Below are 21,214 nucleotides of genomic sequence, written 5' to 3'. Positions count from 1 at the left end.
CAAGTGGGATTAGGTGGGCAGATCAGGGCCTTTCATGCATCAGTGCAGAGTCGATGGGCCGAAGGTCCTCTTCTGCACTATGGAATTCTGTGACTCTGTGCCAAAAAATATATTTCTATCGAACTGACGTCTTAACAAAGAATGAGCAGGCAATATTTCATTCATCAATAGTGTGCTCTGCCCAAAGGCTGCTTCTTGGTTAAGTGGTCACTGATGTTTCATCCTGAGCCATTTGTTTGGCAGTTTTTTGTCAGTGGTGGTTTGCCATTGCCTTCTCCTTCTCCTTCTCCTCTCCAGGGCAGGGTGAGGAGGCAGGCCGCAAGTCTACCTCAGCCAGAACTGAAATCAACTCCACACTACTGGCGTTAATATGACTCACACACTAACTGTGGGTGGCATGGTGGCACACTGGTTAGCACTGCTGCCTCACAGTGCCAGGGACCCAAGTTTGATACCCGGCTTGGGTCACTGTCTGTGTGGAGTTTGCACATTCTCCCCATGTCTGTGTGGGTTTCCTCCGGATGTTCCGGTTTCCTCCCACAGTCCAAAAAGTACGCTGCTCAGGCTATTTGACCGTGCTAAGTTCTCCCTCAGTGCACCTGAACAGGCGCCAGAATGTGGAAACTAGCGGATTTTCACAGTAACTTCATTGCTGTGTAAGGTGACTTGTGACTATGAAATAAACTTTAAACATCTGATTAACCACAACCTCCTCCCTATCCCACAAACACACACACGCACATACACACACGCTATATTGTACAAACCTTTTATATTTGATAATTCAATGAACACACATTCTGTCCAAGATGGGTGATAGGGGTGTGCTACTGCCGAGGTACTGGTTTTGTATGCTGGGATATAGTAAAGGCTGTAAAGTTGATTTACTGCACTGCAACCTTTTGATAAGCAAAATACAAATTGAAGTGCCATTAATTACCTGCTGGTGGCACTGCTGAGTTAATGGATATTCATGCTCATAGCACCACCAGGAGGTTATTTTTAATATTACAGATTCTAACTCAGGAAAATACAACTTGCACTCGTGTAGCACCTTTATCGTAGTTATGGAGTTTCACAGGAGTGTTATCAAACACCATTTTACACAGAGCCACAGAAGGAGATATTAGGACAGCTTGGTGGACAAGAGAAAAGATAATTCTAGAGTTACAGCTGAAGGCATTGTTACTAATTGTGGAGCTTTTTTTTAGTCTATTTATTAGTGTCACAAGTAGGTTTACATTAACAACACAATGAAGTTACTGTGAAAGTCCACTAGTCGCCATGCTCCAGGGTCTGTTGGATATACTGAAGGAGAATTTAGCAGGGCCAATGCACCTAACCAGCACGTCTTTTGGACTGTGGGAGGAAACCGGAGCACCCGGAGGAAACACACACAGACACGAGGAGAACGTGAAGACTCTGCACAGGCAGTGACCCAAGCTGGGAATTGAACCTGGATCCCTGACGCTGTGAGGCAGCAGTGCTGAACACTGTGCCTCCATGCCGCACTCTGGTGGTGCTCCCTCCCACCTACTATTCTTATGCAGAGGAACTTGACATCAGTGAGGGTGGGTGCACGTTTTGTATTCCTGACCCACACAAAGAAACACGATTGTGGTCGACAGAAGCCAATCATCTCTGCCCCAGCATTTTTCTGCAGGAATATCTCAGGGCCCAGTTATCTTCAGCTGCTTCATCAATGACCTTTCCCTTCAACTTAAGATCAGAAGTGATTGTTCAGCTCTACTTGGAATTCTTCAGATAATTCTGTGCCAGCACCAAGAAGACTTAGACAACAAGTCCAGGCTTAGGCAGATAAGCACCAGATAATATTCACATCATATGAGTGTCAGGCAATGCCCACCTCCAACAAGAAAGCCTAATAATGACTCTTGGACATTCAATGACTTTAGAGACCTGAGCACAGAATCTAGCCTTACATCCTAGCACTGTACTAGAATCATACAATCCTACAATACAGAAGAAAGTCATTTGGCCCATCGAGTCTGCACCAACCACAGTCCCACCCAGACTTTATCCCATAACCCCATGCATTTACCTTAGCTAGTTCCCCTGACAGTAAGGGGCAATTTAGCATTGCCAATCTGCCTAACCTACACATTTTTGGAGTGTGGGAGGAAACTGGAGCTAAACACACCCAGACATGGGGAGAATGTGCAAACTCCACACAGTGACCCAAGCCAGGAATCGAATCCAGGTCCCTGAGGCTGTGAGGCAGCAGTGCTAACCACTGTGCTGCCCTACTGAAGGAAGGCTGGGCTGTCAGATGTGCCATCTCTTAGTGACATTAAAATCGAAGCTCCCTCAGATATTGTTGAAACATTCCAAGATGTTATTTTGAAGAAGAGTGGGCACATTTTCATCTGTGCCCTGGACAGTACTTATCCCTGACTGAACATTACTAAGGCAGGTCATTATCAGGTTGCTGTTTGTGGCGCCTTGATGTGTGCAACTTGGTTGCCACATTTCCCACTACATAGTACTGACCAAAGTTCAAAAGTGCTTCATTGACTATCAAACACTTGGAGATGTCTAAAAATGATATAAATGCATATAATTTCTTTCACCATCATTGAATCACCAGTGTCCTAGGAGTAACTATTTGATTTGATTTGGTTTATGATTGTCACATGTATTAGTATACAGTGAAAAGTAGTATTTTTTGTGCACTATACAAATAAAGCATACCGTTCATAGCGAAGAAAAGGAGGAAGTGCAGAATGCAGTGTTACAGTCATATCTATAGGGTGTAAAGAAAGGTCAACTTAATGCATGATAGGTCCATTCAAAAGTCAGATGGCAGCAGGGAAGAAGCTGTTCTTGAGTATGTAACCTGAGACTTTTGTATCTTTTTCCCAACGGAAGAAGATGGAAGAGAGAATGTCCGACCTGTGTGGGATCCTTAATTGTGCTGGCTGCTTTGCTGAGGCAGTGGGAAGTGTAGACAGTCAATGGGTGGGAGTTGATTTGTGTGATGGAGTAAGCTACATTCGCAACCCTTTGTAGTTTATTATTTCATAGTTAATTATTGACAAGAAGTGAACTGAACCATCCACATTTGCTACTACAGCAGCTCAGAGTTGGGAATTCACTGGAGTATTATGGATGAATTGTGCAATAGCTTCAAAGTGCAGCATAACAATATGTCAATGTTTCTTTGGCCACATTTTCCACGCCATCTAGAAGAACAAGAGCAGCAGGTGGGAAGGAACACCTCCCTCCTAAGTTCCCCTCCAGGCCACATGCCAACCTGATTTAGCGATCCGTACATCCATCCCTTCATTGTCACTGGGTTAAAGTCTTGGAATTCTCAACAGTGTTGAGAGACTATCTTCAACACATGCTGAAACAGTTAATAAAACTCACTACCACCTAAAGTTAATTTGTTAGCCACAAGTACGGCTTACATTAACACTGATATGAAGTTACTGTGAAATTCCTCAATTCCCCACACTCTGGCGCCTTTCGGGTCAATGTACCCAACCAGCACGTCTTTCAGACTGTGGGAGGAAACCGGTGCACCCGGAGGAAACCCACGTAGACATAGGGAGAAGGTGCAAACTCCACAGAGTCAGTGACCCACGCCAGGAATCGAATGCTGGTCCCTGGCACTGTGAGGCAGCAGTGCTAACCACTGTGCCATTCTGGCCAACCTGGGAGGGGCACTAAATACTGACCGTGCCACTGGTGCCCATATCCCATAAATGAAGTAAAAATTCACAAAGCTGGGTGGCAAAATAATCTTACAATCATGAGAAAAGTTCTTAGTTTAAAAAACAATTGTAACATGCTACTGTTTGGACTAAAAATGTAAATGCTACTTTGCAACTTTTATTTATATTTGTAAATACTTTGATTTCCTAAGCTGATCTGACCTTTAATTTTATTATGTGCAGTCCCATGTATAGCTCCAAAAATGTAAAATTCCAGTAAAAGTTATCTAATGCATTTGTGTAACTCATGACAGTTTGTTACAAATCACAGGTCCAAAATCAGGTCTATCTGTATAGCTTTGTGCATCATATATATCTTATATATAAAGCATTGTTAAAGATGATTTTATGTAAAAATGAAACCTAACCATGTTATAAATTTCAGATTAATCTTTTGATGCCCTTAAGTTTGCAAGTACGAAATAAAATTCAAAGAATTTCTTTAACTCTTACTGGATATGAGCTTCGCTAGCTGGGCCAGCTTTATTACCCTACCTAATTGCTGTTGCCAAGGTGGCGGTGAGTTGCCTTCTTGAAAGAGTACAGGGCATCTGGTGTAGGTACACCCCCAGTGCTGTTAGGAAGCGATCCAGGATTTTGACCCAGGGACAAATGAAGGAATGGCAAAATAGTTCCAAGTTAGAGTGCGACGTAATCTCATTTTGAACAATGCCCTTCCAGTCAGGAACCTGGGCATACCTTACTTGATGCAACATAGATTTTCCCCAATCTCAGCAATGGAAGACATCTGCAACAATTCCCCACAAGACTGATTAAATGTCATGGTGCTACTTGTGTTGGCACTGAACTTCTGTATGCGTGAACATGGACAGTGTAAGGGGATAATTCTTAGGTCAGGCAAATAGGAAGGAAACTGATGGTTGAGAGTTCCTTCAGGACAGGATCTAAAACACAAACATGGCACCAACAAATCTCAACCTCATCCATGTGTGTCATTGTTGCAGCATCAATTGCATCTTTATAAAAAGATTCTAAATCATTTAATTCACCCTCATTGACTTATCAAGATAATGAGCCACATAGCACAGTTGCAAATTCAATAAACCAATTTAATTTCTGCTGAGTTTTCTAGGGGACTTTCACAGTAACTTCATCGCAGTGTGAATGTAAGCCTATTTGTGACTAATAAATAAACTTTGGTCTTGGAAAAGGGAAAAGGAATTGGCCATTCAATGGCCATGCAATTAGATCAGGGTTGATCTGTACCTCAGCTCCAATTAACCACCTTTGTCCCATATCCCTGGATACATTTAGCTAAGAAAAATCTGTTGATCTCAATTTCAACTGACCCAGCATCTAAAGGCACTGGTAGTGGGGGAACAAGTTTCTATTTCCTTGGCATGGAAAAAAATGATTTCTGATTTCAACCCTAACTAGCTCCAACTCTGAATTTATGTCCTTTTTCTGGATAATTCTCTGCATGTGTCCCTTTGAATCTTATTATGAATTTAAATACATTGATTAAATCACCTCCCATTCCATCTGAATTCAAGGTGATACGGACCTAGTCTCTCCCTTTAACCTTTATTCTAGTGAATCTGCATTGTTATCGCTTCCAAGACATAATGCTCAAAACTGACAGCACTTCAGAAGGGATCTGACCACGGCTCTCCCCAACTGATGCAAAGCCGCTTCGCTTTTGCTTTGGATTTCCAAACTCTCTCAAGATAAAAGCTGTTACTCTCAGAGGCTTTGCTGTTTATTTTTGAATTCCTTTACATGATTTATTTACATGGACCCATAAATACCTTTGCTTCCCCACAGAGTGGTGGAGGGAGGTTGCCTCATCCTTTGAAAAGTACGTGGATGAGCACTTGATCCATATCCCTGAATGTTATGGTGTACCAAGTGCTGATAGATGGGATTAGGTTGGAGTTCAGGTGTTTCTAATGTCAGTGCAGACTCGATGGACCTCTACTACGCTGTATGATTCTAGGATTCTCGTTTTCTTTATTTTATTAGTGCCACCAGTAGGTTTGCATTAACACTGCAATGAAGTTGCTGTGAAAATTCCCTGTGAAAAGTCGCCACACTCCGGCACCTCTTCGGGTACACTGAGGGAGAATTTAGCACGGCCAATGTATCTAACCAACACGTGGGAGGAAACCTCAACACGCTGAGGAAACGCACGCAGAGGGAGATGGTGCAGACTCCACACAGACTGTGACCCAAGTTGGGAATCAAACCCAGGTGCCTGGCCACTGTGAGGCAATAGTGCTAACCAATGTACCACCATACCACTCCATAATACAGCCCAAGATTTCATGTTTGCACCTTTTTAAACAACAAACACTTGCAAAGTGTGCAACTGGTGGGTGTTAGCAGTCAAAAAAAGCAAGCGTTAAAATATTTAAGCAAAAAGTCATGCTTTAATATTCTAAATGTTAAATACAAAATGGATGTTAAAAAAATTGTCACTTAGTAACATGGGAAAAGACAACACCAATAGATATTGGCAGGAATATTCCACTTAACCTTGTACATTGCCAAGCATTACCCACAGTAGTTCTATTTATAGAACAAGGTCTTAAGCACACCAATTGTGCATAAAGCAGTGAATAATTTTTTCCACAAAGGCTTACGTTGATGGGTTACCAGAACTAGGTTTCCGGCATGTTCCTTGATGTTTCAAAGCAGAAAATATTTACTGTTTAATAGCTCCAGCAAGTGGAGGACAGAATTTAAAAGAACATTACTGCATTCTGTGCAAGAGAATTACAATACTGTTCCCACAGAGCCAGAGATTTTGTACAAAACATGATGCAGAAATTCACTGCTCCCTGCCAAAACGGATGTCAATGCTTTTAATTTAAAAGAACAGGTTCCCATTAACAAAATAAATCTCCATAATCAGAATGTATCCAATCCATTAGTCATTTGAAGTAAATGCTTCCCCTCAAAATCCATTACAGTGAAGAGACCAAACTTTATTCAACTAAACTTGGACATACACTCATTTCCCAAGTAACCAAAAGATAAATCTGGAAAGTTCACAGATTAACACCAGGAAGTTAGAGGCGCATTAGCATTAATTTATTCAATGCACAGTTAACGTGCAGCTCAGTTCTTACAACGCATAATTGTCCCACCCAGTAACTGGGCAACCAACGAGCCAGCTGATACACACTGTCCAGCTTCACACACAAAATGGCCACTTTGGGTGACAGTATCTGGTCAGCACTTCTGGAATCACATCCCACGAGAACCTGCCTCTCAGAAAGAGGGGGAAGGGGAAAGGGCAGGGTCAGGGGGAGGGGGCGGGGGAAAGAAAATGCTTGAGTTGCTCAGTCTTCGAATACTTGATGGTTAACGTTATAAAAAGACTAGAAAAAAAAACTTTTAGGTTTAGAGGTGAGCTTGTATTGCAATTGGGAGTGCCACAACAGGTTTCAGCATCCCTGAGCCTGATGGATTCTTGTGCCAAATTGCATTTTGGAAAGTGCATATGTTTGCGCATCAAGCGACCATCAGATTGAGTTCAGCTACGGTGACCGATATATTTATATTATCTGCCAAAGCTTACTGCATATAGGCTAACACATAAGAAATTGAACTGTCCCCATGAAACAGGAGGAAAGTTAATCAGGATAAATGTTCCACTGGTAAAAATTCTACTAGGATATTTTGTGTAGAACCAACATAGTGCTTTTTAAACCAATTTATTTTTTCAAATTGCCTATCATCTATGCTTCCATGACCTTCCCCTTGACCTGTTTTAGTTTATTTCTCCAGCGGAATCATTGGATTTTGAAAGAATAATTAACCTTGTATAACAAAATACAGAAATAGTTGTCAGAAAACATACAATCAAAAATCAATCACGTGATTCGGATTTCAGCAGATCAGAGCTTGGAGCATTTGGGGAACTACACAGCTGCTATAGTGCTCTTGGTATGTAGTTACTGATTGGATCAAAGGCATTAGGTTGCACAAAGAGTTTTAAGCAGTGGTTTCAATCAGAAGGGAACCTTTCCACTCAATCCTGCCACGCTATCAAAAGCTTTGATTGCAGACTTTCACTACTGGGGAGGCTCGCCCGCTCAAGTTTCAGCAGCAGGTACACTGCGCTAGCAATAAGGTTACCTTGTCCTCCTGTACTGATCATAATTTTACTTCATCCTACCCTCTTCCCAATTCCGCAGCACTGGGAAATAATTGATACAGCGCATGTCAGCGAGATTACACAAACCAGACTGAAAAGGTCACTTTGGTTTTCATGTCCTTTTTTTTGTCGCAAGGGACAACTCGAGTCCCCAGCAAAATGACAGTACCTGAAACACAGTGCAGTTTTAAATTTTAAGCATAGTTGCCCGTTTGGAATGGCCGAAGAGCTCTGTGAAATAAAGATCAGACGCAAGGGTTTGTGTTTTAGCTACATTACAGTTAACTCCAAAAGTCGATGACAGGATGTTTCCAGAATTTTGGTGCACGGTGCAAGGAAGCTATTTGCAAAACCACGAGGAAACAGTCAGATATTGAATGAGCCATGACGTAGTTCTGCTTTGGACAGGCCTGGCTTCTAGTGCGTAATATCCAGTGGACATCATTTGAGAGGCAAGAAGCTTTCCAGAGTAAAGCCCGTGCTGTACAACAATCACCTGAAGCCAAAAATGTAAATGTACACCTAGCACTAAATTTTTAGACCAAGTCAGTAAAACCAAGATTACGTACTTGATCTGGCTCGGTTTACTCGATTCAAATCGGTTCCTTAGGAACTTGAAGACAAGATTTAAGGTACAAATCTAATTCAAGTCATCTTCCCCACTGTCATCTGATGTATCATTGTGCGCTATCTTCCAGTTTTTTCTCTTCTTTCTGCTATTTTTTATTTCTTTATCACCATCTTCTTTGGGAACATTTCTGCGATGTTTCTTCTTTTTCCTCTTCCTCCTTTTCTCCAGGCAGTCCCCAGCATCGCTTTCATCTTTGCTTGTTGTGTCAGAGTCACTGCTGCATGATGAATTGCTTTCACTTTCACCGGAGACAGAGGGCAGTTTCTTCTGCTTTTTGGCTGTTTTTTTGCGATGCTTCTTCTTTGCTTTTCTCCTTTTCCTGTGATCGGAGTCCTCCTCCTCCTCCGAGCTTTCACTGTCACTCGAAGAATCGCTACTCCGCAGACTCCTCTTCCTCCTCATTTTTTTAGTGGATTTCTTTTTGCGTTTCTTCTTATTTGATTTACTCGATCGCTTGCGTTTTCGTGAATTTGATTTTGAAGACTTCAGGCTTATGGCTTTTGTCCCATTGGCTGTGTGTCCATCGTTACTATCTTTCTGGTCACTGGAAATAAAAAACAAATTTGACTTTTAAGAAAAGGTCCATTTTATCCGCAACCAGATATATCTGAGACACATATACTGGAAGTAGGCCAGTTATTGAGATTAAAAACATGTCATGATGGCAAATTGCCCACTTTCATAGAAATCATAGAAACCCTACAGTGCAGAAAGAGGCCCGTCGGTCCATCGAGTCTGCACTGAACACAATCCCACCCAGGCCCTACCCCTATATCCCTACATATAATACCCATTAATCCCTCTAACCTATGCATCCCTGGACACTAAGGGGCAATTTCTTAGCATGGCCAATCAACCTAACCCGCACATCTTTGGACTGTGGGAGGAAACCGGAGTACCCGGAGGAAACCCACGCAGACACGAGGAGAATGTGCAAATTCCACACAGACAGTGCCCCAAGCTGGGAATTGAACCCAGGATCCTGGAGCTGTGATGCAGCAGTTTTAACCACTGTGCTACAATGCCACCCTTTACTACCAAATGCCAATGGGAAGAAAATGGCCTAGTGGTATTATTGTTAGAACATTAATCCAGAAACTCATTGTTCTGGAAACCTAGGTTCGAATCCTGCCACGTCAGATGGTGGAATTTGAATTTTTTTTTAAAAAAAATCAGGAATTAATAATCTATTGACGACCATGAAACCATTGTCAATTGTTGTAAAACCCATCTGGTTCACTAATGTCCTTTAGAGAAGGAAATCTGCCAGCCTTACCAGGTCTGGCCTACATGTGACTCCAGAGCCACAGTAATGCCCTCTAAGGGCGACTAGGAATGGGGGATAAATGCTGGCCAGCCAGCAGTGCCCATGTCCCATGAATGAATAATAAAAAAATGATGAAGGTTTCAAGAGGCTGTGGCTCAGTTTGGACATGGCAGATTTGCAAAGCGTGGACTGTGTTACCTTTTAAACAATCAGCAGAGTCAGTGTTGAGGAAATCAGCTGATACTGAGCGGGCCACTGCCCAAGGTGCTGCAATCAAAGCTACGTTGAAAGCCAGCAGAATGAGTGCGAGGGTAGGCAAGGCACTGAGGGAAAGATTGGAATAGAGGCAAACTTTGCACAGAGGACAATAGGAGCAATCAGGAATTGGAAGGTAGGCAGAGAGCAAAGGAGTGGGGGCACAGTGAGGTCAAGTGGTTAAAGTGAATACACAGCTGGTGGGGAAACTTTTTGTATCTGTTGGAGTTTCCTGTAGAGCTTGCTGGTGAGGAATAATCACACCAGCATTATTCTTGGTTTGGAAACTGACTGGTCGATGTAGTCAATAATATTATTTAGGAAAGCTGGATGAACTCCGCAATCCTCAAACATGGGAACTTTACTTAGTTAGATGCAACTGCAATTAAAAGCACTTAACATGGAACTGAGCCACGACAGATCAGCCATGATCTTATTGAATGGTGGGGCAGGCTCGAAGGGCTAGTTGGCCTACTCCTGCTCCTATTTCTTATGTTATGTTCTAACATTTCATTTTCTTTCCTTCCCAAAAAGCAGTGGCAACTGGTGCCTTAATTAGATGGCTATTACTCAAATGTAAGGTTGGAAAATGAGCACCTATTAGCCTTGCTACAGTGAAAGCTTTCACAACAGGATTCAATCCTGTCACCAATGTGTCTAATGCTAGGATACGCTTCTAGATAGGAATCAAAAGCGGGAATTCAAGTTGACATTTCACCCACCATCCCATTCAATGCCAATGCTAAAACCCCCTACACTGAATCCATAGGTGCCATCTTCCAGATGAGTGGTTAAAACAAAGATCCTGCCTGCCACCCTCTCAGGTGGGTACAGAACATTCCATAGCATTGTTTCTGAAGATGACCAAAGTATGATCTCTGATGTCCTGGCCATTATTGATCCCTTAATCAACATCACAAAAACTGGTGATTAGCAACTGATGCTCGTGACAGCATCAAGAAATAGGAACAGCCCCTCGACCCTACTCCACCATTAAACTGGATCATGGCTGATGCAACAATCCTCACGTCTACTTTCCTGTGCTTTCCCCATAATCCTTGATTCCCTTACTGATCAAACATTTATCTATCTCAGCCTGAAATATACACAATAACTCTGCCCCCACAGCTCCCTGTGGCAAGGAATTCCAAAGAGTTAGAACCTTCAGAAGAAATTCCTCCTCATCTCAGTCTTGAATTGTTACCCCTTTACTCTGAGACCCTGACCGTTGATCCTAGAATCTCCCTGGGGGAACATCCTCTCAGCATTTACCCTATTAAGCCCCTTATGGATCCTATGGTCAGAATTCTCCTGGTGTTGATGCCAATGGAATTCTCCAGTCTGGCTGGCAACACATCCCACCAACACGGGGTGACATTAATGGGAATTCCCATTGACAGTGGTAGGATCAGAAAATCCCGCCACTAGTAAACAACACGTCACCTCCCGCCGGTGGGAAACATACGGCAGGGAGGCTGAAGAATTCCAACCTCTATGTTTCAATGAGATCACCTATTATTCTAAATTCCAGTGAGTACATTTCCAACCTGTTTAACTTTTCCTCATAAGACAATTCCTCCGTACTGTGAACCATCCTGGTGAACCCCCTCTAAACTGCCTCCAATGAAGTAATATATTTTCTTAAATAAGGGGACCAAAGTTGCTCACAGTACACCAGGAGTGGTCACACCAATAGCTTATACAGTTGCAGCAAGACTTCCCTACTCATGTACACCAATTCCTTGAGATAAAGGCCAACATTCCATTAGCCTTCCTGATTACCTGCTGTGCCTGTGTGCGAGCTTTGTGTTTTTGTGCACAAACTGGCAGAAACATTCACTAAGTTTTTAGGCGGCACGGTAACATAGTGGTTAGCAGTGCTGCTTCACAGCTCCAGGGACCTGGGTTTGATTCCCTGCTTGGGTCACTGTCTGTGGGAAGTTTGCACATTCTCGTCATGTCTGCATGGGTTTCCTCTGGGTGCTCTGGTTTCCTCCCACAGTCCAAAGATGTGCGGGTTAGGTTGATTGGCCATGCTAAAATTGTCCCTTAGTGTCCTGAGATGCGTAGATTAGAGGGATTAGTGAGTAAAATATGGAGGGATATAGGTGTAGGGCTTGGGTGGGATTGTGGTCGGTGCAGACTTGATGGGCCAAATGGTCTCTTTCTGCACTGTAGGGTTTCTATGATTCTACGAAATTGGCCGCACATTTCCATCAATACAACAAAAACCACACTTCAAAAATATTTCATTGGCTGTGAAGCACTCTAAGGCTTCCTTGGATTGGGAAAGCTGCTACATAAATACAAGTCTTCCTTTCTCTCCGTAACATATTCTTTTCATGTTATTAGTGTTCAGTAAATCACCACATGTCCAACCAGGCTAAGCTGCCTCTAAACTTACCTCTCAGATTCAAATTCCTCTGGATAAAGTTCTTTGTAGCCACTGTGACCCCATCTGAATAAAAAACATAAGGGAGAGGATAATTACAGCACAATTTAACATAAAGAAAACAACACTATTAATATTTTCTGTTAAAGCAAAAAGAAAGCCAAACAAAAAGACTTCCAATGAGCAACGTGATGCTCAGATGCTTGAACACTATCAGTTTTTTGAAGTTTATTTATTAGTGTCACAAGTAGGCTTACATTAACAGTGCAATTAAGTTACTGTAAAAATGCCCTAGTCACCACACTCTGGCACCTGTTCGGGTACACTGAGGGAAATTTAGCAATGGCCAATGCACCTAACCAGCACCTCTTTTGGACTGTGGGAGGAAACTCGAGCACCCGGAGGAAACCCACGCAAACATGGGGAGAACAGATAGTGACCCAAAGCTGGGAATTGAACCCAGGTCCCTGGCACTGTGAGGCAGCAGTACTAACCACTGTGTCGCCACAAAATCTTGAAAGAAAATTCCAAGTGGAAACACTTTCCTCCACAAAGGGCGTCTTTGGACAATATGATAAATATCATAGAGTCGGCAGTGCAGGAGGTCACCATTTGGCTCATCAAGCCCGCATTAACGACAATCCCATCCAGGTCCTATCCTCATAACCCCATATATTTACCATGCTAATCCCTCTGACACCAAGGGCAATTTAACATGGTGCATCAACCTAAAGCACACATCGTTGGACTGAATTACCTCATGGAACTGGCAGAATCATAAGGCCCCAGTAGATCTTCAGTAATGGTTTGAGAAGAGATTTTTAATGTAACAGATATTGCTTAAATTCTGACCAATAACTGGGCTTACCTAAATAAAAAATATTCCAAATCTTACTTTGAAAAAGGCTCAGAATGACATTCGTCACTCAACATCCAATATTTTCACCAGAATACAGTCTAGTCCACTTAATTCAAAGTCAACTAATTTCAATTGTCCAATATATATAACAAAAATGAATTTGAACTGATTAGACTGTATTTGGTTTTTCTAAAAAGACACATTACCTCTGTTGCTGTGACATGACACAGAAACAACTAGTTCCTACTCCATAACTTCACTTTCAGAGCACAACACTACCTGTTAGTTAAAGGATTTCAAGGAGCACACCTGTTTGGATCACTTGCTTCAAACTCGTACAGCTTCTTTGTCCAGTATCTTGTTTCACGTTCCTCCTGTGGAGTGGCCAAAGGTTTACGAGCCGCTGCAACTGCCTTTCTCTCCTCCTCCTCCTCATCGTACCCATCACATCGCATTCTATTGCTGGTACAGATCAGGATCACTTTTAGTAAGAATATATAATCATTCAATGCAGAAGGAGGCTATTCGACCCATTGAGTCAGCACTGACCACAATCTCACACACACCCCATCCCATACATTTATTCTAGCCAGACCCCCTGACACTAAGGAGCAATTTAGCAATCCACCCAACCTGCACATCTTTGGGCTGTGGGAGGAAAGCCACACAGACACGGGGAGAATGTACAAACTCCACCCCTCATAGACAGTGACCCAAGCAGGGAATCAAACCCAGGCTCCTAGTGCTGCGAGGTAGCAGTGCTAACCACTGTGCAGCCGCAAATTATTAAACCTAAATAAGTGCATTGCGCAATTAAAAATCATACAAAAGCATACAAGGTAAGGTAAATTTTCAGAACTTGTGCCTTCAGCTATGGTCACAAGTGAGCAGCTCCAAATTCAGCTACAAAAATCACAGAATCATAGAATCCCTACAGTGCAGAAGGAGGTCATTCGACTCATCGAGTCTGCATGGACCACAATCCCATCCGGGCCCTATACTCATAACCCCATGCATTTACGCTAGCTAATCTCCCTGATACTAAGGGGCAACTTAGCATGGCCAATCCACCTAACCTGGACATCTTTGGAGTGGGAGGAAACCAGAGCACTTGGACAAAAACGGCACAGAAATGGGGAAAGCGTGCAACTCCACACAGACAGTTGCCCGAGGCTGGAATTGAACCCGGTTCCCTGGCGCTGTAAAGCAGCTGTGCTAACCACTGTGCCACCATACCATAAGGAGGAGGAAAAGATCATAATCCTATTCCAGAGAGAAGTTTCTCAGAAGAGAAGCACTAGATGCTTACCCTGGCAAATTGGCAGATTTTCTCCTCTGCTGGAAAAATCTCATCTTGTTAGTTTGTTTCTCTTTTTCTCTAATTTTCCACATCTCTGACTCTTCTTGAATCTATAAAAAAAATCAGAAGGAAAGATTAAAAATCTGGAGTACTGCCCAGTTTACCAAAATGAGTCAGGTAGCTGAATGCAAGCTGCAGGGCTGAAATTCTCACATTTTAATTGCGTACAGAGTTACTAAACCTTTTACAAGTGGGACAAAAATGAGTCACATTGCCTTAGGATGCAAGTGGGGGAGGATGCGGGAAGGAACGAACTGCGTGGTGGTTGCAAAACGTTGGCCGCTCAGTGAGGGAAAAAAAAAATCACCATCATTTAATAATCTAGACCAATCTTTGGGTGCAACTTCTCTCACTGAAATTAATCAGTTTTAAGATACAAGTGAATTTGCCTGTTCCAATAACAGAATACTGCAGATGATGGAAATACAAAGCAGGTCAAGACAGAAACAAAGTTCATGTTTCAAAGTGATGACCTTTCATCAGAATGGTATTTCCAGGATATCCTGTTTATATTCTAGCACTCCTTAATGCATGTCAAAATTTCAAATCATTGTTAATAAATTGTCAAAATTTCAAACCATTGTTAATAAATTGTCAAAACTTTTATTTCTCGATAACCGCAACGTCGGCAATGCATTCGCTAACTCCAATGAAAACACTTAATTGTTTTATTACTCACTGACTGCTCCATTACATAAATGCATTTTAACCCTCAACTTGAACCTGTGAAGCAGCACGGTTGTACAGTGGTTAGCACTGCTGCCTGACAGCACCAGGGACTTGGATTTGATTCCGGCCTCGAGTCACTGTCTGTGCAGAGTTTGCCCATTCTCCCTATGTCTACGTGGGTTTCCTCCCGGCACTCTGGTTTCCACCCACAGTCCAAAAATGGGCTGGTTGATTGGCCATGCTAAATTGGCCCGAGTGTCAGGGGATTAGCAGGGTAAATATATGGGGTTATGGTGATACAGCCTGAGTGGTATTGTTGTCAGTGCTGACTCAAGGGCCAAATGGCTTCCTTCTGCACAGTAGGGATTCTATGGTTCTATTCATTTTAATGTTATGACAATATTCACTTCCATTCGGTTATTCTAACAGTGCTGGCTAGCCTAACATATCTTCTACACTCTGCAAATGTCATCCAAAATTCTGTATGCACGTAACTTAATTTGCACCAAAGTCCCATTCACCATTGCCCCTGTGCACACTACTTTACACTGACTTCTTGTTGGGCAATACCTTGCCTTTAAAATTCTCATTTTGTTTCAAATCCCTCCAAGGTTCCACCCCTACCTCTGCAACCTCCTCCAGCTCGCCAATCCTCAGATATCAGTGCTCTTCCAAGTCAGACCTGTTTCACATCACTATTTTTAAACTTTCCGACACCAGTGATCACCCCTCCCACGCTGCCTAATCTCCCCAGCCTCTAAAATTCCCTCCCTAACCCTCTTCACCAGTCATCCTTTCAGATCTTTCTTAGAACCTCTTTTTTGATCACACGTCCAGATATCACCTTATTTTGTTCAGGGTTAAGATTGGCTTTATAACGCTCTTGTGCCATGAGAAAATGTGCCCCATTAAAGCACTATATAAATGCAAGTTTTGTTGACAGCATGCAATATCAAAGTGAGGGCAAAAGGTTCTGAAGGGAATCCAATTAAAACATCTGGCAATATTACACAATAACGTCAACATGAACATCCATTACAAAATTGATTTCAATTATTAGAAACATAGAGTAGGCCATTCAGCCCTTCGAGTCTGCACCGCCATTCATTTTGGTCATGGCTGATCAATTTCAATATCCTGATCCCCCTTCCCCCATATCCCTTAAGCCCCAAGAATTATATCTAATTTCTTCTTGAAACTCAGCACATTTAGTTATCTACTTTCTTGGTACCTTATAAAACTGAATATGATTTGTGAAATATCACAGTACACACTTTGCTTTTCATTTTTCCTTTCTCTGTCTTAGGACAGCATGGTGCCACAGTGGTCAGCTGCTGCCTCACAACGCCAGGGGCTCAGGTTTGATTCCTGGATTGGGCCACTATCTGTGTGGAGTCTGCACACTCTCCCCGTTTTCTGCGTGGGTTTCCTCCCACAGTCCAAAAGATGTGCTGGTTGGGTGCATTGACCTTGCTCAATTCTCCTTCCATGTACCTGAACAGGCGCCAGAGCGTAGCGATGAGGGGATTTTCACAGTTACTTCATTGCAGTGTTAACATAAGCCTACTTGTGACGCTAATAAATAAACTTAAACTTAAGCTGTCAGCACAGTACAATTTCAATTATTCAACTCAGCCTGGAAATGCCTTCAGTGTAAGGACTGTTACCTGGAAACAAGCTTAATTGCAGCTTTGAATTTACAAACATAAATGGAACAAATTTACCTTGTTGTGTGCATCTGTGTGGCGTATGACATTTCGCAGAAGAACTTTGCCCATGGGAATTCTAGCCATCGTGGTTGTTCTTCTAAACAAAAGGAAGAAAAACTTGCCCAATTAAAACACTATATAAATGCAAGTTTTGTTGACAGCATGCAATATCAAAGTGAGGGCAAAATGTTTTGAAGAGAATCCAATTAAACCATCTGGCATATTACACAATAACGTCAATATGAACATCCACGTTCTGAATTGCAGCCTTTAAATTAATCTTTCAAATAAAGAGGCTTCCCCGAGTGTCTTACCTCTAAGACACAGTGGCTGAGCCTCATAGGCCAGGAAATCCTCAATTTAGTAGTTGGTTTACGATCTGTTAACTTGTCTCAGGCCAAGTGGCAATAGAGACACTACAATTAATTTTCTGCAATATTCATATTTCCTCACTTTTGAGCTTTTTTTTGCCCACAAGCTAAATCGGTATTGAAGAATCCTGCTCTAGCCACTGTTGCAATTGTCTGCAGGTTGAAAACAAGATCAGTCTTGGCTGTGCTACTTCGCAGTCAAACATCCGTCTGCTGATCACCACCGACTAGGATCGCACACCTAACAAAATGGCCGAGCGTCATGAATTCAGAAATAATCAAAGTCTGCACAGGACAAAACCGAGAAAAACGCATGCCCCAGTGCCACTGAAAATTTACGAAATATTTACCTGACATTTTAATAGAAACGGAAACATGGAATTTACACAGCCTCAATGTTGGTTTTAATTGTTTATGCAATCCACAAACATGTAAGCCTTTTTGCTGGGCTCAGCTGGGAGTGCTCAACATAAAATTCTTCCCCCTTCCAGTCAGGCCAAGAAAGGATTCAAAATGTTCAGTTAAAAAAAATCCTCACCCAGAGCAATTTAACTATTATTAAAAAAGGGAAAGTCACCATAGCCCCAGTGACCGTAGGTGGAGAATTAACCTAAGGATTACCACACCTTAGGCAAGGGACAAAGTTAAGAAGGTAGCGCCATTATGAATAATCTCAGCCGGTATGGGAACTGAACCCATGCTGTTGGCATTGCTACTGCATACATTAGTCCAGCCAACTGAGCAAACCAACTCCTCATAACTTGTGATACCATCTTCTTTTCCATTAAGACCACAGGAACTTCTTGGGATGAACCTCTTTAAACTCAGAAGTCTTTGACTGCAGTAAACTATTTCTTGGCTGAGAACTCCTCGCCCACCCACACATATGTCATGTGTATAAGCTGATGATTTAGCCAAGGAGCAGGAGAAAAAGAATGAGTATCATTCCTGACGTGAAACTCTGAAATATGTCCTCAAAGCACAGACCTTCGATCAGGACAGCTAGTTTGGATCAGAGACCAAGCTCGCTATGGGCAAGTGGTTGAACAAATATATCCACAGTTGTGGTTCATTCAAATAGATAATGGTACAGTGAAATAGAACAGACAAGCACATGTTGCATACAGAAGCAACATCCAAAGCAATTATCCACCCAACCAAACAGACCTGTATTCATTAAGCAATCCAGCTGATAAAGTCAATTTGAAAAGGAATTATCTGTCAACTCACCCTCCCCGTCTAAAGTCTGAGAAATCGCATGCAAGACTCAAATCCTCAGTCTCCTTCAAAGTAGCAGGGAACTTTTTTGACTACAAAACTGTCAAGCAGTCATTCGGGTTGTGGGAGGGGGATGGTAGTATTAAGGATTAATTCTAACTGTGTAAGATGCAATCACAGGGAATAATGCAATGTCTCAGTCTTGCTCACTTGCCGAACCTCATGGCAAGGTGAAGCCACTGTAGAATGCTGCCCAATAGAGTTAATGTTTTCTTACCTTAGCAGACTCAGAATATTGTGTGTTAGCACAACAAGACCAAGAATTTTGCTACAATTCCAGCCACTGCCCTAGTGTGGGTGATCTGCTAGTTCACCGACAGATTTCTGAACTAGGGGGAAATTGAGAGATATGGCATGAATCATAGAATGGTTACATCAGATTTTTGCCAGCCATGCCTGCACTGGCTCTCTGCAAAAAACCTAGTCCACATCACCCCCACCTTCTCTCCAGAGTTCTGCAAATGTTCTGCTCTTAGGATAATTGTCCTAATCTGCTTTGAAAGCCTCAACTGAATTTGTCTCTATTTCACATTCAAGCAGTGCATTAGCAAAAACATACATGAAATATTTAAAAAAATCTAAGGATTGATGCTGGGAGCATTTATATCTTTTGTGGGCAATCTAGAACCTGAAAGCTCATTTGAAGATAATGGGTCTTCTGCCCAAGATGCCAATGAGGAGGAATTTCCACTCAGAGTGGTTGTCTGCAAGATTCTGTTCCACAGATGGGGTTGTCAACCCTCCAGGAACTGAAGGTACATCTCCAGGATGCTGCTGTGCGCAGTGCTGGAGAAAAATCATCGGGGCAGTAAGATATCACGTTTTTGTCATTTTCTTTGAGCATTTCTCTTCATCAGTTATCAAAATGTTGAAAATGGGTTAACACAAAGAGACTGCTGGGCATCCAATTGAGAGTTTTGGCTTGCCAACTGATGTAGGAAGACAGGGCCTCCGTCAAAAGGAGGGATGTGTTGGCCAGCTAATAACTGGGGTGCAGCGACAAGTCATCTGATGAAATAGAAACAGCAAATGCTAGATAAACCCAACAGGTCTCGCAATATCAGTGGGGATAGACAGATCTCATATTTTGGATCTAAACAATCTTTCTCACAGAATCATAGAAACTCTACAGTGCAGGAGGAGACATTTGGCCCAAGTCTGCACTGATCACAATCCCACTTCAGGCCTTATCCCCGTAACCCTACACATTCACCCCACTAATCTCTCTAACCTACACATCCCCCGACACTAAGGGGCAATTTAACATGGCCAATCAACCTAATCCGCACATCTTTGGACCATGGGAGGAAACTTGAGCAGCTGGGGGAAACCCATGCAGACACAGGGAGAACATGCAAACTCTGCACTGACAATGGAGCTGTGAGGCAGCAATGCTAACCACTGTGCCATCCCAGAATGATGAAATCTCAATTTAATCAGTTAGCAAGCCATGTGCACAGTGGAGGCTGAATCATTGCAAAAACTGACCTGGTCACAAACTTTGAAAAAAAAAATCACGGCTGAGCTGAGCGTGGCTTTGACTCCACTTTGCTACCTGGACAACCCACAAGACATAGGAGCAGAAATTTAAGTTTAGTATTTTGACAAGTAAGGCTTACAATAACACTGCAATGAAGTTACTGTGAAAATCCCCTAGTTGCCACACGCTGGCTCCTGTTCAGGTACACAGAGGGAGTATTTGGCACGGTCAACACACCCAACCAGCACATCTTTAGGCTGTGGAAGGAAACGGGAGCCCCCGGAGGAAACCCACGCAAATATGGGAAGAACGTGCAAACTCCACACAGACAGTGACTTGAGCTGGGAACTGAACCTGGGTCCCTGGCGCAGTGAGGCAGCAGTGCTAACCACTCTGCCACCGTGCTCTGACTGATCACATTTGCCAGATTTAGTAGAATCGTTGCAGTGCAGAAGGAGGCTATTGGGCCCAACAACCATAATGCCCCCAGGCTCTATTTCTGTAACCCCACATATTTACCCAATTAATCCCCTAACACTAGGGTCAATTAAGCATCAATCCACCTAATCTGCACATCTTTCAGACTGTGGGAGGAAACCCACACAGACATTGGGAGAACGTGCAAACTCCACACAGACAGTGACCCGAGGCTGGAATTGAACCCGGGTCCTCAGCACTGTGAGGCAGCAGTGCTAACCACTGTGCCACCCTAAGGATGGTGGAGCAGCTCCAAGAAGGGCCGAATGGTCCCGGTCCACGTCCGTCGCCACGTCGCTGTTTCAGGGCGAATCGCTGCCTGGTGCTAAAGTTCCACTGGGAGGGATGGGAAGCAGCGGCAGCCGCTTTCACCCTCCAAAGGATGGGTGGTTTTATTTTCTCACCTACCACTCTCTGTGTGTCTGTGCCCCCTGGGCGGGCAGGCCAGCCTGGCCCCCGCGGAGCCCCGGATCCGCCGCCCTCAGGCCGCTCGCATCGTCCGTCCCAACGGACCGGAAATCGGCGTCACACTCACAACATTCCGGGTCCCCACCACCCGGAACCAAAAACCCAGCATCACAAACATCATCCCAGCCCATCCCGTCC

The 21,214-nt window shown here is 43.1% G+C and overlaps 1 protein-coding gene across 4 annotated transcripts; it reads right to left on the bottom strand.

The window, feature by feature from the left end:
• Positions 1-7,401: 7,401 nt before the first annotated feature.
• nkapd1 (NKAP domain containing 1) lies at positions 7,402-21,113 on the bottom strand. 4 transcript variants are annotated; one of them, XM_080214760.1, is made up of 7 exons: positions 21,017-21,107; positions 18,869-18,980; positions 17,018-17,099; positions 14,574-14,674; positions 13,574-13,726; positions 12,418-12,471; positions 7,402-9,035 (listed from the first exon to the last, which is right to left on the bottom strand). In XM_080214760.1, the coding sequence occupies exons 3-7, from the start codon at positions 17,084-17,086 to the stop codon at positions 8,501-8,503; spliced, it is 912 nt and encodes a 303-aa protein (XP_080070886.1). In that variant the 5' UTR covers positions 17,087-17,099; positions 18,869-18,980; positions 21,017-21,107; the 3' UTR covers positions 7,402-8,500. The 4 variants fall into 4 exon arrangements, with proteins under 4 accessions (XP_080070886.1, XP_080070887.1, XP_080070885.1 ...); XM_080214761.1 differs by lacking the exon at positions 18,869-18,980 and having other exon boundaries at positions 21,013-21,113; XM_080214759.1 differs by lacking the exon at positions 18,869-18,980.
• Positions 21,114-21,214: the final 101 nt, after the last annotated feature.

Source organism: Carcharhinus amblyrhynchos, chromosome 29, assembly GCF_965287045.1.
Source record: "Carcharhinus amblyrhynchos chromosome 29, sCarAmb.v2.hapA, whole genome shotgun sequence".
Taxonomy (NCBI): domain Eukaryota; kingdom Metazoa; phylum Chordata; class Chondrichthyes; order Carcharhiniformes; family Carcharhinidae; genus Carcharhinus; species Carcharhinus amblyrhynchos.
This window is presented reverse-complemented; position numbering and strand designations above follow the sequence as displayed.